Source organism: Polyodon spathula, chromosome 17 (assembly GCF_017654505.1).
Source record: "Polyodon spathula isolate WHYD16114869_AA chromosome 17, ASM1765450v1, whole genome shotgun sequence".
In the NCBI taxonomy this organism is placed as follows: Eukaryota; Metazoa; Chordata; class Actinopteri; order Acipenseriformes; family Polyodontidae; genus Polyodon; species Polyodon spathula.
In genome coordinates, this window is record NC_054550.1 from 17,047,011 (window position 1) to 17,065,126 (window position 18,116).

The 18,116-nt window shown below is 40.5% G+C and overlaps 1 protein-coding gene across 1 annotated transcript in view; it reads right to left on the reverse strand.

The window, feature by feature from the left end:
* LOC121329555 (alpha-actinin-1) overlaps positions 1 to 18,116 on the reverse strand; it is a 90,913-nt gene that overhangs the window by 51,759 nt on the left and 21,038 nt on the right. Inside the window, exons 3-5 of the mRNA XM_041275188.1 lie at positions 13,399 to 13,518; positions 10,315 to 10,401; positions 68 to 155 (exon numbers count right to left, since the gene is read on the reverse strand). Of these exons, the coding sequence (XP_041131122.1) occupies positions 68 to 155; positions 10,315 to 10,401; positions 13,399 to 13,518 (295 nt within the window). The remainder of the gene's footprint in view (positions 1 to 67; positions 156 to 10,314; positions 10,402 to 13,398; positions 13,519 to 18,116) is intronic.

Below are 18,116 nucleotides of genomic sequence, written 5' to 3' on the forward strand. Positions count from 1 at the left end.
TGCAGATAGACACACAGTCACACTTGGCTGGCATTAATAAAGCATGTGGTTACTGTGGCTCTTTTACCTTATATGGAAGTTCTGTATGTTGACATTCTTGTAGGGTGCTGTCTTTCGCTGGCACCACAGCAGCAGGCCTTCTTTGGCTGAGGTCTCTGGGTGGAGGGGAGAGAGGACTGGGTGAGACCAGGGGGACTCCACACCAGTCTTCTCTATGTTTAGTGTGTCAATTAACAGTAACAAACCATGGCTAGGTCAATTAACAGTAATGCACAAATGTTCAGAGTTTACATAGATCTGGAAAAAGATCAGCTTTAGTTCCTACTATATATAGTCTCTATATTTAGCCCAGGGTTCTCGCCAGTGCTGTTGAGCGTAACGGGCAGCTACATTGCTACCTGGAAAAATGAAGCTGTAATCAGGCCGCTACGCTGTGTTTTCAGTTTGCATAACGGCCAAAAAAATTATAATAATCCTGTGAAACATTGTTGATTATTCCTTTATGGGAGAAATTGGTTTGCTTAAAATAGTTGTTTCAGCTCTCAATACTCTTCAATGGGTTGGTTGTAACAGCATGTTCTTTTGTGCGTGTAATGTATATGACACGGAGACGTGATTGAACTTTATTAGCACTTTCTCCCTGTTGACAGATCCTGGCACACAGCTCTAGCAAGCAACACTGTTGCAAATCTTTATTATTATACCATAAACTATGTTTCCTCTAACACTAATTTAGTTAGCCACTGCGGCTAAAGTAACTTAGCATTTTTTTAGCCACATTGGAAAAACTTTAGCCACTTAACAATATTATAAACAAGTTATAAACATACTGTTCCAGCAAGGCAAAGATGTGTACTTTATCTAAACATGCAGATATTTGACATATAATGCCAGGCCCTACAATTTACAATACACATAAATATGATATTTAATTTGCACTATAACTCTGATTCCCATTTAATAAATGCCAGTTAGTCCCACGTGAAAACGGGCATCAAATGACGTGCCCCTAATCATTCTGTATTGGTCATAATGGGCTACATATTGGGGTCCTGCTGCTCGTGAGGTATGGCTTGCTCACTAAAATCATTAGTGTTTTTGCAAAGAGAAGACGATAAACTATCTAGGGATACTTCGATATTTAGTGAGCAAGTGGGTAATATACGGTACCGCTATGCTGCTGATACAGATTTGTTATTAATATGGTTTTTCTTTTTGTTTGTTTTTTTTTTTTTTTTAAAAGAAGGAGCAATTTTTTTTTAAATAGTAGCAATATATTAATTGAACATCATGTGTAATGAGTTAACACACAGAAAAAGCACATGCTGCTTTATCAACTTCCAGGTGGTAATAAAATCAGTGAGACTAATCCTTTTTAAAATAATACATGTGTTTATTATTTTATTAAATTATTCCTCCTTCAAATCCACTTTGCTGCTATGGTGAAAGCACATTTTAAAGAGCTGTGATCTTAAAGCTGCATGTTTCTGGCTTGCCGTCTGTGAAAATGTCCTTTCACGACCAGAAGTTATGTTTGAAACCATGACTGCTTCACCTCACTAGTATGATGGTGTGGATGGGTGACTGGTATTCCTTGGGCTGCATCTTTTGGAACATGACTCTGGTCATTTGTCTGTGCAATTTGTTTTATATAATTTTTTTTCTTGTTTGGATGCCCTGTGTGTTTTTTTTTGGGGGGGGGGGGGGGTTGTGTTTTTTTATAAGGAGCGACGTCCACTAATTGTTTCTATCTGTCCTCCCGTTTGTGGTATGCATATGTTATGTAATCAAGCTAAAGAGCTTTCATTTAGCAAAATGAAATCAAACTAAAAGAGTCTGTATTGACTCATCTACCAGCATAAGTTGAATGTGCTGGCAGTCTTAAACAAGTACATTTTTCAAAGCCTTCGCCACTGTGGTGAACTTCAGGAAGAATAGTTGCGCCACAAGGGAAAACGTTTCGCATGTGGTGACATGGCGAGCAGCTAGTGGGAACGTAGCATAACAAGCGGAGTTAAATAAATAAATCATTCAGACAAAGAACAAAAATGTGTATTCCAAACAGTTTTGAGATATTAAATCTTTTTTTTTATTTTAAGGACTAGAAAAAAAAATCCAAAGTTCCACAACAATAATCCTTTTGTATGACTTCAGTTTCCCATAGATAGATTTCCATATAGTACGTAGGTTTTAAAATATAAAATGTGGGACACAGTATATGTGCAGTTTTACTTGCGAAAAGTGGAAAAAACTTGTAAGCTACTGTAAGTAGCAGTGTGTCATCTCCACCGAGGCGAAGACATCGACCTACGCCTTCCCAAACCATTTCCAAATGCGCTCCACAAGAAACAAGGACCAGGGGTCACAAATGGAGATTAGACAAAAGTGGCATTCAGAACAGAAAATAGGTGGCACTTTTTTACACAAAGAATCGTGAGGGTCTGGAACCAACTCCCCAGTAATGTTGTTGAAACTGACACCCTGGGACCCTTCAAGAAGCTGCTTGATGAGATTCTGGAATCAATAAGCTACTAACAACCAAATCGAGCAAGATGGGCCAAATGGCCTCCTCTCGTTTGTATACTTTCTTATGTTCCACCACCTGAGGGTGGAGCCGCCACTCCGACAGCTGCGGGCCCTCCCTCGAGAGGCGTCAGTCGTCACTACCCCGCGGTTGGAAACTACTCCCATTCAGTCTCCTTGGCGCAGGGGAGAGGTAGCCATCCACCAGTGCAGAGCCGCCGAGCAAGCAAGATATACTGTCAGCCGACGGTGTCTGTCGCGCTTATGATGTAGATGGAACGCATTGAGCCAAGCTTGCAGTGGGTGCATGTGCAGTAAGCCTAGTCCGATGCTGATATCGCTGCAACACAAGAGGCACCCTTGATCCACGTAGAAACAGGGAGAGTTGGTGCTGGAGAGCTGCTACTCTGTCATCTGACAGATAAGCTTGCTATTAATTGGCTCTAGCATCATTGAGGGTGCGACCCAATCTCAAACAGATGCTTCATCACAAATAGCTGTGCGGACCACTGCTCCTTCCTGCGACTCGGCAGATCAACCAGTCATGCAGGCAATGCATCACCCTGATCACTTGCCGCCGTACGGGAGCGAGGTTGGCATCCATGCACTTTGAAACATGCGGGGGTAAGGAGAGGCCAGATCACTGCACAGAAAACTCAGGACGCTCCCCTGTAAGACTGAGCGGAGATACTTCCTGTGCACTGGACCCATAGGAATGTGGAACATGTTTTTCTGGTCCAGTGTAATAAGCGGGCCAACAGCCTGGCAAGCCACCATATGGCTCAGCCGTGTATTGAAGCACTCAGGCACCAAGGATGCAGACGCACCAAGGGCACAAGTGAGGTAGAATGCACTGCTGGTGTACCGAAGCATCGGAGAAACCGACTGTTATTGACATGACATGCACAGAGGCATGGACGCATGAAGTCAACACAACAAACCGCAAGGCAGTAAAGAAAACACATATGCACACACCCAATTAAAAACAGCGTGCCGAGTAGGCAGCTGAGGCTGTCCAGCAGAGTCAACTCTACAGCGGAGCATGGCAGAGCCAGGGTCCGATAGAGGATCACGTTTCTCTTTCTTTTAAATTGCAATAGCAGGAAAAACACAAAACAGCAAATCGCTGTAAGTTTTAAGCAGAATGCAAATCGCAAAGCGATGCAGCCCGTTACACAGAAAAAGAGTAAACACAGCGTAGTGGCTGGACGGGGGTGTCTAGCCTGGACTACGTGCAGTCACCCGACCGAGGCAGCGCGTTGACTACAGTGGAATGGAGCACCATCTACAGGCAGAGGCAACGAAGCACTGTTGCGCTAGGTCTGAAGCAGTGGCCAAGCACTGTGTACTGCGTGCACCATGCGACCCGAGAGGCGTGCGCCGAGTACTGTGAACTATGTGCGACGTGTACAGTGCAGCACTGCATTCCCACACTAGCGCCAGATACCGTGTGCACAGAGCACCGTGTCTAATGCGCACAGAGTACCACGTGCACAGAGTCCCGTGCACTAAGCACGGGGCAATAGATACTGTGCACACTGCATGTACCGTGTAGCACCAGGTATAATGTGCACCAGGCTACCGCTTGCACCGAGTACTGTGTGCACATCTGCATAGAGTACTGTTCAGCGTCAGGTACTGCGTGCACCGTGTTCCGTGCAGCACTGCCGCGCTAGCTTGTATCGGTACAGCGAGTCAATGAGTACCGTGGTACCAAAGTAGCACGGGCAGAGTCTTATGCACCGCGGTATTAAAAAACACTGGGGCAGCTATGCACGGTGCCTACCCTGACTGCGTGGTCACAAACCTGAGCAGCACATAGTGTACAAAAGGGGGACCGGGCCGAAGCCATGGCGGGTGATTGACTTTATGGTACAAAAATGTTTTTATAATACAAAAACAGTTAAATATTACAGTACAAATGGGGGAAGCACACTGTCTGCTTGATTGTAAGACCTACACACGTGGTGAAGGCCAAAGCAGCCCGCGTACATCTCAACTCAACAACGAGAACCTTGGTGAGGAGTATTTGGCTGGTCTGGCTGTAAACAGCCGCGCTGCAGCTAGCCCTCTGCGCAAGCACGGGGACGCGCAGCTACAATCAAAACAAGTCCTGACCTGCGGCCTGCATGCGGCTGGTGGGCTAACTCGACACCGGGGACAAGGCAGGCCCAGCCCGGTGGAATAACAGCGCTCTCCCAAGTAAGAAAGGGTTAAACCACCACACACAATTCTTAACAAGAATATTTACCGTACTAAGACGTACAGACAGACAGAAGCAGCCTGACATGCGGAGCGAGCAGGTGCTGATAGTTAGAAACAGAATAAAAAAGGCTGTGAATTAAAGCTACTGATTCCGGGAAAAGCGGCAAGACTGCTTTCAGCACAAATTATCTATAACATTATCTGTTATGTGTTGCGTGTGGTGTGTTAAATGTTGGTGTATAGACATTGGTACACGGGATATAAACGGGTCTGTGTACCACAAGTGTTTAAAATGTGTATTTGTATTTAGGCACGAAGATTGTATAGCACTTCACGTGCAAGTAAAAAGTAATAACATGTGAGCACGGGCAATTGCACTTTATTAATTCACGTGCAGTTGTACTGAGACTCCAATTGAATGATTGATTAACAATTGAGACTTGGTACAGCTGCACAAAAGCAGCATGTTTTCACCCACCCGGGGTTGGGTGTTCGGTGAATGGAGAACGGGAAAGAGAGGAGGAGAATTAGAATTAAATATCAATTGCTATTGCGTGCTGGTGGGACCAGCACGATACTTGTTTATTTATCTGCTCACCATGTTTGTTGGTGTATCTGTCCGTGCACCGTGTTTGTCTGTATAGTCCGTTGCGTATCTATTTATTTTGGCGTAGAGTGCCATGTCCTGTTTGTGTTTGTTTAACCTGTTTTATTTACAATAAACCGGTGCAAGCAAGCGTCCACATCATTTCAATTCATCCGTCCTGTGTTTGTGTATTTTATTTCCTGGTCTGACGCTACCCACTTCGGCCGTCTTTGTGATAGACACCTACCAATAGGCAGGCGTATATCCCATAACAATGTTTTGGTGGCCATCTTCGAATTGAAAGGGAAAAGAACAACGACAACAAAAGCAAAATTCCATGATCACTGCAAAGTTTATTAGAATATTTAAAATGTGAGATGATGCATGTCGTGAATTAAATGTTTAGAAAACCTAACATTTAGGCTATTTTTGATTATATCCATATAATCGTAAGCCAGTTGAATGTTTTGAAAGGTAAAAACAGGTTTCTCAGTCGGACAGAAACGATAACACTTTGGCAAAAATCTAGTTTCCCTTCAGTGGAATGGTGTACATGCTAGGGAGTATGTCAACCTATGACGCAGATTCTGCATCGACCTGCTGAAAACCATAGATATAGAATATTATCCTGACTAGGGATGGGACGGTATAAAATTTGCACAGTATGATAACCGTTAAAAAAAAAAAAAAAAACTGTGGTAACCTTAATCACGGTATACAGTACATCATGCAAGTTATAAAATAAAGGCTTATGAAGAAAGACTAATGTAAATCACTTAAAATACTAATTCATACAAATATAACCAACAAATACACTTCCTTTCATGGAATGATTTAAACATTTGGTATTTTACTATGCTAAATAACTTGGTATGTTTCTTTATTATGACAATCAATTTAAAAAAAAAAAAAGCTAAGTTTCACACTCTCAGTGTTATACTACAACAGTATTAAGATCTATTATTTGCTCAAAATGACGTGGTGCTGTAGTTTGTTAATATTAAATGTATAAAATTAAATAAGTAAAATAAAAAATATGTATAGCAAAAAAGAATGTACTTACTGGATTTATAGATACACATCACAACATTGCACAAATAAGCTTCCAATCATTACTACACATGTGGAGTTCGTAATAAAAAAAAAAAAAAAAGATTCTTCACTTACCTAGAAAATTTGAATACTGTTATAACTTGTTTAAACAAAACTATATGTTGATAATAAGTAGGCTATTCTGCTGCAGTAGCAGGTCTGTGCTAATTTTAATTAAGACATCGGTGGTGTTCTTATAGGGCAGATTTCCACAGTGCTGCACAGAATTGCAGAGATTGGCTGTAGACATCACTCAACAGCCATAGAAATCTGTGCAGATTCTGTGTAGCTCAGCGCAGCTGTGAAATGTTACTGCGGGAGGCTGGCTGCGGCTGTGAACCAAAGGGACGATGCAAAGATCACGAGTGAACTGCTAATAGTAATGCAAATAAGCACTAAACTACTGCTGCCACCTTGTTAGCGGAGGTGAACGACATTTTATCATTATACTATGAACCTGTGAACAGCCTTGTCAACGCTATATTAAATAAATAAAATCAATTCAAACAAACAATGTACTAAATCTGTGATAAGTGATGTATAATTTTACAATAAAGTTAACGTTACTCAATTACATAAAACTGACTGTTGATAATCCAGACAAATGTAAATATAGCACATTGAAAATTTGTGCTCTGCTGCAAGGTTTGGCATTTCTCTAAAAGCTGCGTGTATCATCAGAAAGACAGCAGCCAAGAGCAGCCGGCTCAGAAAGCTCTGGGTAACAGAACGCAGCAATTAAAACATGTATTCTGTGTCGTTGACAGTTTCCTTCAAAACCATTATCAAAATACAGTATCAGTTCACAAAAAGATCTTCCTCAGACACTTTGCTAAGGCTGCAAGGACCACCGCTTGATTTAGAAGAAGCTTGTTTGCAGTTGAAAAAATGCATTAACCGGTGTATAACGAGTTATTCAATGAATTAGTCAAAAAACACATAAAGATAACACAGTCGTACACTCCAGCACCGTGATTTCACTGTCTAAGTAGGGCAGCACAGCTGCCTGCTAAACTCAATAATACTGTTATTTAAAAACATAAACTTAGATAAAACACACTGAATTGATTAACTAAACTACAAACACTGAACATTTAAAACTCCAGAAAGCAAATGTACCTAGTAAATACTACACATTTTTAAAACAAGCAACATCATAATGATTATTTCGTTTTCTTCTTTTTAGCCTACAGACCACCGCCATGCTATTTAAATATGTAATTTAGCCATGTGTGCGCTCAACGCTCACTCACTGTCAGCAGCCGCTTGGGTGTTTATAGTTAACGTCGCCCAACAGAAGCCCAACCAGTACGGTTGTGGTTTTATTTGAAAGGAGATGCAACATTGTTAATTCGATTACTAAGTCGCAAAATACTACATTGTGGTAAAACAAATAAATAAAAATCTGTTGTCCACCATTATTTGTTGTCGCATACCCCCTGAGGAGCGCTCGAGTACCCCCAGGGGTACGCGTACCCCAGTTTGAAAACAGCGTTTTAAAGCATTTTAACTAACTTAACACAATAATGGTATTGTCACTTAGCAAGTTTTATGACACCTTAGGAGACGACAAATCAGACAGCATTTTGGATGGTGAGCTTCAAAGAGTTAACAGTTTGTGGTCTGTGCCTTTGTCTAACCAACAAACTCTGAAGTAGATCTGGTTAAGAATGTTCTAGAATCGGTGTGAGCAACCCAATCATCACAGCACAGTCTGAATTAAATATCTGGGAAATGCTTATATTAAAATGAATTTAACCATGAATTTCCTAGACAACAGTAATGAACTGGAGATGTGCATTGTCGGACAGGTTCTTAATCTGTCACTTGTCTTGTTTTGAAAAAAAGTAGGATCTCTTATACTGCACATGAATTTAAAAAAGGGAGGCTTGCAGTCAATTCAATAAAGGACCAAAACGCCATTAGTTATTTTTCAGAAATAAGCCTTGTAAAACAGGGCAGTAAGGTAAATTTAACCACTATGACTAAATGATAATAAAAAATATATATATATATAAATAAATGTAATGGTCTGTCATATTAAAAAGTGTTATTAAAACAATTTAAGTTTAAAATAGTTTTCTATATATTTTACAATTTTATGGTAACCAATTGAAAACAAAAACAGATTTCTGGAAATATTCTGCATTTCTTGAAAAAAAATGACATAATGGAATTGAAATAATAATAATAATAATAATAATAATAATAATAATAATAATAATAATAATAATAAATTACACTTAAGCGTGTTAGCTGATGAACCCGGAAAGTAAAAAAAAAAAAGGGAAAAAAAAGAAATGGTCTAGCCTGTGAGACCTACATTTCAATCTAAATCTGTACAGTCTGTATGTTGTCATAGCAACACCCTTTACAACACCTAGTACTGTGCCTCCACAACTGCAGCACGTGGCAAACACTGTTGCAGCAGCAAAGGTCATTCAAAATGATCTAGACAAGATTCAGAACTGGGGAGACACATGGCAAATGACATTTAATAGAGAAAAGTGTAAGGTACTGCACGCAGGAAATAAAAATGTACACTATAAATATCATACGGGAGATACTGAAATTGGAGAAGGAATCTATGAAAAAGACCTAGGAGTTTTTGTTGACTCAGAAATGTCTTCATCTAGACAATGTGGGGAAACTATAAAAAAGGCTAACAAGATGCTCGGATACATTGTGAAAAGTGTTGAATTTAAATCAACGGAAGTAATGTTAAAACTGTACAATGCACTAGTAAGACCTCATCTTGAATATCGTGTGCAGTTCTGGTCACCTCGCTATAAAAAAGATATTGCTGCTCTAGAAAGAGTGCAAAGAAGAGAGACCAGAATTATTCTGGGCTTAAAAGGCATGTCATATGCAGACAGGCTAAAAGAATTGAATCTGTTCAGTCTTGAACAAAGAAGACTACGTGGCGACCTAATTCAAGCATTCAAAATTCTAAAAGGTATTGACAGTGTCGACCCAAGGGACTTTTTCAGCCTGAAAAAAGAAACAAGGACCAGGGGTCACAAATGGAGATTAGACAAAGGGGCATTCAGAGCAGAAAATAGGAGGCACTTTTTACACAGAGAACTGTGAGGGTCTGGAATCAACTCCCCAATAATGTTGTTGAAGCTGACACCCTGGGATCCTTCAAGAAGCTGCTTGATGAGATTTTGGGATCAATAAGCTACTAACAACCAAACGAGCAAGATGGGCTGAATGGCCTCCTCTCGTTTGTAAACTTTCTTATGTTCTTATGTCCACATGTACATATCTGAAAATGACTGCATCATACAGCTTACAACACAACACTGTATTTACAAATGTCTTTTCAAAAGGCCCATCCCTTAAATGTCTCTCAATTCATACAGGGATTACTTGGAATGAAGCTGTTTCCGGATTGACCTCAGACAGCTTTATACTGGGCTGCCTGCAGTCCTGACAGCAGGTATCGGTCTCTGTTCCCTACAGCAGAACTGCCATCCCCACCCAGCACAGTCTCTGCCCAATTCCAATGACTTGGTAATAAGAGCTAGCAGCCTAAGAATGAGCACCTGAGAAATTTCACAAAAGAAAATACAAACCGAGTGCCTGGTCGGTCCTACCTGAAAACCGAGAGCCTGGTCGGTCCTATCTAAAAACAACGGGCGTCGGTCTTATCTGAATGCTTTCCTGTTGTTATGAATGCCGGTCCCACGCCCCACTCTATCATGGTCAGCTCAGCTGGGCCCAAACCATTCCTAAACAAAGGGGCCAAACCTGTGGCATTAATGAACAGGTGAATGATTTATTACGGCATTTAGTAAGTGCCTGGAAAACAATCAAGCCCCAGATGGTACCCCCTTGATTGTGCAGTAACTTGGGTTATGTTCTGAAGCAGAGATAATGGAAAGCTGGGGAGAGATCAGACCTACCCTCGACAGAGATATCCTGAATAGCGAAGCGGAGGATGATGGTCCAGATCATTCCCAGGGTCATCTTCGCATTGCCATCCACGATCTCTGTGGACACACAGGCAGGCATTCAGAAAGGGGAGCCCTGTGTCTTCTATTGTATTGATCACATTTTCACACTTATGTGCACATGCATAATTCCATCAAAGTGTTTTACAATGCATCAAGATACAAACAATGAGGAAACACGCTGGAAAAAGGAATGCAACATCCTATCCTATTTTCAGGTAATTTAGTAAAATCCAATGCTGTTTATTTGTATTTGTGTGCAGGGGTGAACATTTCACCCTCTCAGTTCTGCATGAGAGGGTCCTTTATCCAAGCTCACTTTGCATAAAGAGATGGATTCACCCCATTCCCATTTGATCTCTGTCACAGCCATGCCTGCTTTTAATGCCTCTGCAGAGCTGCAGCACAGAGAGAACAATTCAGCACAACCGGCTGTTAGAGAACAACTGAGAGCTGGGAAAAGAGATCTCAGATGGAACTCAATTAAAAATGATATAGCTGATTACACAATAACTTTATCAGCTATATACAATAAATGACTCTAGTAAGAGATGAATCAACCCCGACCCCCACACACAATCAAAAACAGACCCACACCTTCACAAACGAACACATCTCCCCCGCTCCACTCTCATACACACCTTCACTAAGAGCATATCTCCCCCTCCACTCTCACACACACACACCTTCATAAATAAACACATCTCACCCTCCACTTTCACAAACTAACACAAGTTTTTACAAAGGAAGATACTGACAACATGCCCCACATGTCATCCAGTTCCTATCCAGTTTTAAATAACTTTAGCATAACTGAGGCAGAAGTGTTAAAGGGACTAGGAGCTCTTAAAATAAACAAATCCCCTGGGCCGGATGAGATCCTCCCAATAGTACTCAAAGAAATGAAAGAAATTAATTTACAAACTGCTAACCAAGATCTTGCAGCATTCTCTTGACAAAGGGGTTGCAAATTGGAGAATTGCAAAAGTAATACTGATCCACAAAGGGAGACAAACTAAACCAGGTAAAACTACAGACCAATAAGCCTGACTTCTATTATATGTAAACTATAATAAGATCCATAATGGAAAATGACCTATATTGTAACAGTATCGTGGGAGAGGTTTTAGGAAAGGGAGATCGTGTCTAAGTAACCTGCTTGATTTTTTTGAGGATGCCGCATCGACGATGGAGAATTGCAAAGCATATGACATGGTTTATTTTGATTTCCAGAAAGCTTTTGACAAAGTCCCGCATAAAAGATTAATTCTCAAACTGAACACAGTAGCAATTCAAGGAAATGCATGCACATGGAATAGTGAGTGGTTAACAAGGTGACCTGTGGAGTACCACAGGGATCAGTATTAGGTCTTCTGCTATTCTTAATCTACATTAATGACTTGGATCAGGTGTCAAACTCAAAGCCCGCGGGCCGAATACGGCCCTTGGAAGTACTTTATCCGGCCCCCCGCAAAGTTCATTCATCACAGTGTAATTTGGCCCAGCCCAGTCTGAGTGTATTGGGTTATTACACGTAAAAACTCCAAATCCCTAAAGCCATCAGAAAAGTAGCGCGAAGCTCAGAGCTAAAGAAACAGCAGACAGCAAGAAACAGCCACTCATATCTCGTGATTGGTGCTTAAGGTATGTTTTCCGTTAGACACTGTAGCCTACTGGCCATCAAAAACGATACTATAACTCTCAAAATGTCCTATAAAAGAAAGATCGATAAGGAAGGCAGGTTGTTTCGGGAAAGGTGGGAGTTTGAATATTTATTTGTAGAGCAGCAATAAAACCACACTTGCTTGGTATGTAAGGTAAGTACTGCGGTAATAAAATAACTCACTTTAAGGCGCCACTATGAAACTAAAAAAAGAAAACTATGGTGAGTTTGAAGGAAAGCAAAGGCAAGAAAAGCTGGCCGAATTAAAAAGAACCCTTGATTTAAAGCAGAACATGTTTAAAAAGGCAAAACGTGAAAGTGATGCAGCAGTCAAGGCAAGTTACCTTGTGTCAGAGCAAAATCACAAAGTTGTCACAGCACTTTTCTGAGGGTGCTTTTGTAAAAGACTGCATTTAAAAGGCACAGAAATAGTCTGTCCTGAGAAAAAGCGTTTGTTTTCTAATGTCAGTCTTTCAAGAAATACCATGGCTGAAAGAGTGGATGACCTGGCTAATGATCTTCAAGAGAGCTCAATGAAAAAGCAAGCGATTTCCATTTCTTGCCGTTGACGAGAGCAGCGAGTTCAGGAGACAGTGCAGCACTCCAGCGTGAGACCACTAGAGGGAGCAACGAGCCACAGGCAAAAACCTGCACACTTTTTTGTAGTTTTGCCTTAAAATGTTTTGTTTTCCTTTTGCCTTTTACTTATTTGTTTTGATTGACACACCTGTGTGTGTTTTCTGAAGATGGGGCACAATACCATTGCTGGTAAAGTGCCCCAACCTGTCATAGAAGCACCAGCCAACTGAGCACAGACTAATAAATCCGGGCGCCTGTGCAGGTGTTTCATCATTGAACTTTGTGTCTGCCTTTAAATAAAAGGGGCATTCAGAACATAAAAAATAGGAGGCCAAATAGCCTCCTCTCATTTGCAAACTGTATGTTCTTATCTCTCCCTTGACACTCACACACACACACACCCTTCACAAATGAACAAATCTCCTCCTTCACTCACACACACCTTCACAAAACAAACATCTCCCCCTCCACTCACACACATCTTCCCCCTCCACTTTCACACACAGACTTGCACACACACACACAAACACACAGCATGGGCCTCATGAACACCCACACACAAGCACAGACACAGCCATAGCAGTGCCTGCTTGGTCTCTTCTAAACTAAAGTAAGATCTGAGGTTAGTAAACACCAGTTCACACAGAGTGGTGAGGGGATGGAATGGGCTACCCAGTCATGCACATACATCATTGAAGACCATCACCTCCATATGTTTAGATGAATGTAGCCACTGTTGTGTGCTGAACCCCTTGTGGTTGGTACAAGGGTTACACAGGGAGTTTATTTCTCACCTTCAGCCCCGATGGACACCAGCCTCACCCCTTTACTGGCGATGTAGTCCAGGGCCTTGTTCACATTGGAGATCTTGTGAACCCGCATCTTCCCTCGCTCTGGCTTGGCCAGGCGCTCGCCTGGACAGAGACAGAGAGAGAGAGAGAGAGAGAGAGAGAATAAGAGAATAAGCCAGCACAACACAAATAAATAATACACAACTATTACTGTGAACAGAAACAAAAGAACGGCCGGCACCGCAATCCATGTCACAGCCAACTTGTAGCATGCAGCATAATAAGTTTGCTGTCTACTCTTAATAGTGGTAGTATGCCTGGCCAATCTATTTTCATATGTTCTTATTATATTAGATCTTGTTCTAACAATAGCAAAAAAACCTCTGTGAAAATAATACCATCATTGGTATATATATATATAAAAAAACATTTGGCTTCAGTCTGAGTTTCTTTTGTACTCATGTGATAATGGGGGCTTTGCATTCTATTTTTTAGAAATATGGTTTAGTTTACCCATTCATTTAAACAGCTTAATTTTCTTTAGTCTGTTTAGTTTTCACATCTATTTAGTAGTTAAATGCATTCCCTTCATATTATATATACACACACACACACACACACACACACACACAGTGCCTTGCAAAAGTATTCAGACCCCTGACCGATTCTATCATTATTACCGAATTGCAAATGGGACATTGAAATTTCGTTCTGTTTGATATTTTATTTTAAAATACTTAAACTCAAAATCAATTATTGTAAGGTGACATTGGTTTTATGTTGGGAAATATTTAAGAAAAATAAAAAACTGAAATATCTTGCTTGCATAAGTATTCAACCCCTGTGCTGTGGAAGCTCCCAGTTTGCACCGATGAAAGAAATTGCCCTAGAAGACACAATTACCTTACCATTGGCCTCCACCTGTGAACCATTAAAGTTGCTGTCACATTTTCTGGATTAAAAACCCCACTGTTGAAGGATCATTGGTAAGGCTGTGAATCTGAAGGAAAATGAAGACCAAGAGCATTCTACAGAAGTTAGAGATAAAGTAATACAAATGCATAGATTAGGGAAAGGGTACAAAATAATATCCAAGTGTTTGGATATCCCAGTGAGCACAGTTGGATCAATAATCAGAAAGTGGAAGCTGCATCACACAACCCAGGCACTGCCAGGAAAAGGCTGTCCCTCAAAACTCAGCGCTCAAATAAGGAGACTTGCGAGAAAAGCCACAGAGAGGCCAACAATCACTTTGAAGGAGCTACAGAGTTCAGTGGCTGGGAGTGGAGTAATGGTGCACCAGTCAACCATATCAAGAGCTCTGCATAACACTGGCCTGTATGGGAGGGTGGCAAGAAAGAAGCCGTTATTCAAAAAGTACCATCTGAAAGCACATCTGGAGTTTGCCAGAAAGCATGAGAGTGACCCAGCTGCGATGTGGGAAAAGGTTTTGTGGTCAGATGAGACCATGATAGAGCTTTTTGGCCAAAACTCAATGCACCATGTGTGGCGCAAACCTAACACTGCCCATGCCTCAAGACACACCATCCCTACAGTGAAGTATGGTGGTGGCAGCATCATGCTGTGGGGATGCTTCTTATCAGCATGGACTGGGCATCTTGTTACAATTGAAGGAAGAAAGGATGGAGCAAAATACAAGAAAAAATACGGCAAGAGAATCTGCTTCAGTCCGCTAAAAAACTGAAGCTTGGGAGGAAATTCACCTTTCAGCAGGACAATGATCCCAAGCACAAGGCCAAAGCAACATTGGAGTGGCTCAAGTACAAAAAGGTGAATGTCCTACAGTGGCCCAGTCAAAATCCTGATCTCAATTCCATTGAGAATCGCACTATTTGAAAATTGCAGTCCACAAGCATCATCCAACCAACCTGAACAACCTGGAGCAAATCTGCCGAGAAGAATGGGCCAAAATTACTCCGACACTGTGTGCAAAGCTGGTACATACCCCAAAAGACTTAAAGCTGTTATTGCAGCAAAAGGTGCCTCTACCAAATATTAATGTGTGGGGATTGAATACTTATGCAAGCAAGATATTTCAGTTTTTTATTTTTCTTAAAAATATTTCCCAACATAAAACCAATGTCACCTTACAATAATTGATTCTGAGTTTCAGTGTTTTAAAATAAAATATCGAACAGAACGAAATTTCAATGCACCATTTGTAACTCAGTAATATGAGAGAATTGGTCAGGGGTCTGAATACTTTTGCAAGGCACTGTATATACACACACACTATATTATATATATTTATTATCTCCCTCCCCATCCATTTATTTTACAAATCAAAACAAGAAAACATAAAAATGTTAAACATCTGATCAGACATTGCTTTAACACTGTACATGTTAAAAACTGAAACGACCACAATACCTTTTTACTTTAACAGCAATTGGTTTATTATCAGATGAGCAAAAGCAACTGAACAACGTAGATAAATAAACTTAGAAAAAAAAAAGCATTACAGAAGCACACAGCACAAACAGTTTTTATTTAACTCATTTATTGGGGTTTTTTTTTCTACAAAAGGGTATTCCTTTACCTTGAGTCTAAGGCGGTTCATAATCAATACAGATAACGTGCTTCTCCACACCGCCTTTATGCACAGGGCACAGTTGCCTGAAGTTTTATTTTATTGCACTTGCAATGATTTTTCTTCACCTGTGATTGATTACTTGAAACCTTTAAATATACCTGTTTTGTACAAACATTTGCCGTGAAGTCACTCGTGTCAAAACGTCTGCTTTTCTTTTTTCTTTTAATATATTGTGGCAGGCTGGTGAGTGGATAGAGGCCCAGAGACAGACTGGAGTTCAAACAAATATACTTATTATAAATAAACACAAAATAAACATGCACAAAGGGCAAAATAAAGTGATTTAAACACAAATAAAGCAATACAAAAACAAAACTTGCAAAATTAAGGTTTCCAGGCTGGGCAATGCCTTCACTGGATTCACAAATACAAAAACCCACAAACACCAACCTGCTTCCTCAGCTCTCTCCTCCCAAATGAGAAGGAGAGGCCTCCTTTTATGTCAGGTGGCTGGGTGCTGATTGATCGTTAATTAACCTAATCAACCCCAGCCACCTGAACATAATAAACCCAGGCAGGTAGGGGAAATTAACCCCATCCCTGCCAATTTAAAAAGGGCAGAGCTTTGCTCTGCCACATACATTATTTTTGGATTGCAATTGAGTGTGCGGTTATAATCTTTTCATTTAAATGCCTTGTTCTCGTTAACCTGCACCTCACATATGATTGGTGTGCGTACCTCCTCCTTTGTTTTCAATGACTTAAACCTGCTCAACAAAACCTCTGCATGCATCTACTGTCCCATTAACCTAAACTCTCCATTGCCTGACGTGAAGTTTCTTTTTCAAAGCCCAATCACTGAATGTCTCATTAATGTAGAGGTTTCGTAACAGCGGCCAGCAAACGTTACAGTTAGAACATAATAACATAAGAAAGTTTACAAACGAGAGGAGGCCATTCGGCACATCTTGCTCGTTTGGTTGTTAGTAGCTTATTGATCCCAGAATCTCATCAAGCAGCTTCTTGAAAGATCCCAGGATGTCAGCTTCAACAACATTACTGGGGAGTTGATTCCAGACCTTCACAATTCTCTGTGTAAAATTGCCTCCTATTTTCTGTTCTGAATGCCCCTTTGTCTAATCTCCATTTGTGACCCCTGGTCCTTGTTTCTTTTTTCAGGCTGAAAAAGTCCCTTGGGTCGACACTGTCAATAACTTTTAGAATTTTGAATGCTTGAATTAGGTTGCCACGTAGATTTCTTTGTTCAAGACTGAATAGATTCAATTCTTTTAGCCTGTCTGCATATGACATGCCTTTTAAGCCCGGAATAATTCTGGTCACTCTTCTTTGCACTCTTTTTAGAGCAGCAATATCTTTTATAACGAGGTGACCAGAACTGCACACAATATTCAAGATGAGGTCTTACTAGTGCATTGTACAGTTTTAACATTACTTCCCTTGATTTAAATTCAACACTTTTCACAATGTATCCGAGCATCTTGTTAGCCTTTTTTATAGCTTCCCCACATTGTCTAGATGAAGACATTTCTGAGTCAACAAAAACTCCTAGGTCTTTTTCATAGATTCCTTCTCCAATTTCAATATCTCCCATATGATATTTATAATGTACATTTTTATTTCCTGTGTGCAGTACCTTACACTTTTCTCTATTAAATGTCATTTGCCATGTGTCTGCCCAGTTCTGAATCTTGTCTAGATCATTTTGAATGACCTTTGCTGCTGCAACAGTGTTTGCCACTCCTCCTACTTTTGTGTCGTCTGCAAATTTAACAAGTTTGCTTACTATACCAGAATCTAAATCATTAATGTAGATTAAGAATAGCAGAGGACCTAATACTGATCCCTGTGGTACACCACTGGTTACCACACTCCATTCTGAGGTTTTTCCTCTAATCAGTACTTTCTGTTTTCTACATGCTAACCACTCCCTAATCCATGTACATGTGCTTCCTTGAATCCCAACTGCGTTCAGTTTGAAAATTAATCTTTTGTGCGGCACTTTGTCAAAAGCTTTCTGTAAATCTAAATAAACCATGTCATATGCTTTGCAATTATTCATTATCGATGTTGCATTTAATTGATCTATTAAACCATTTTGGCAATTTAGTTTTACATTTAGATTTGTCCACTTTAGGGATATAATTGT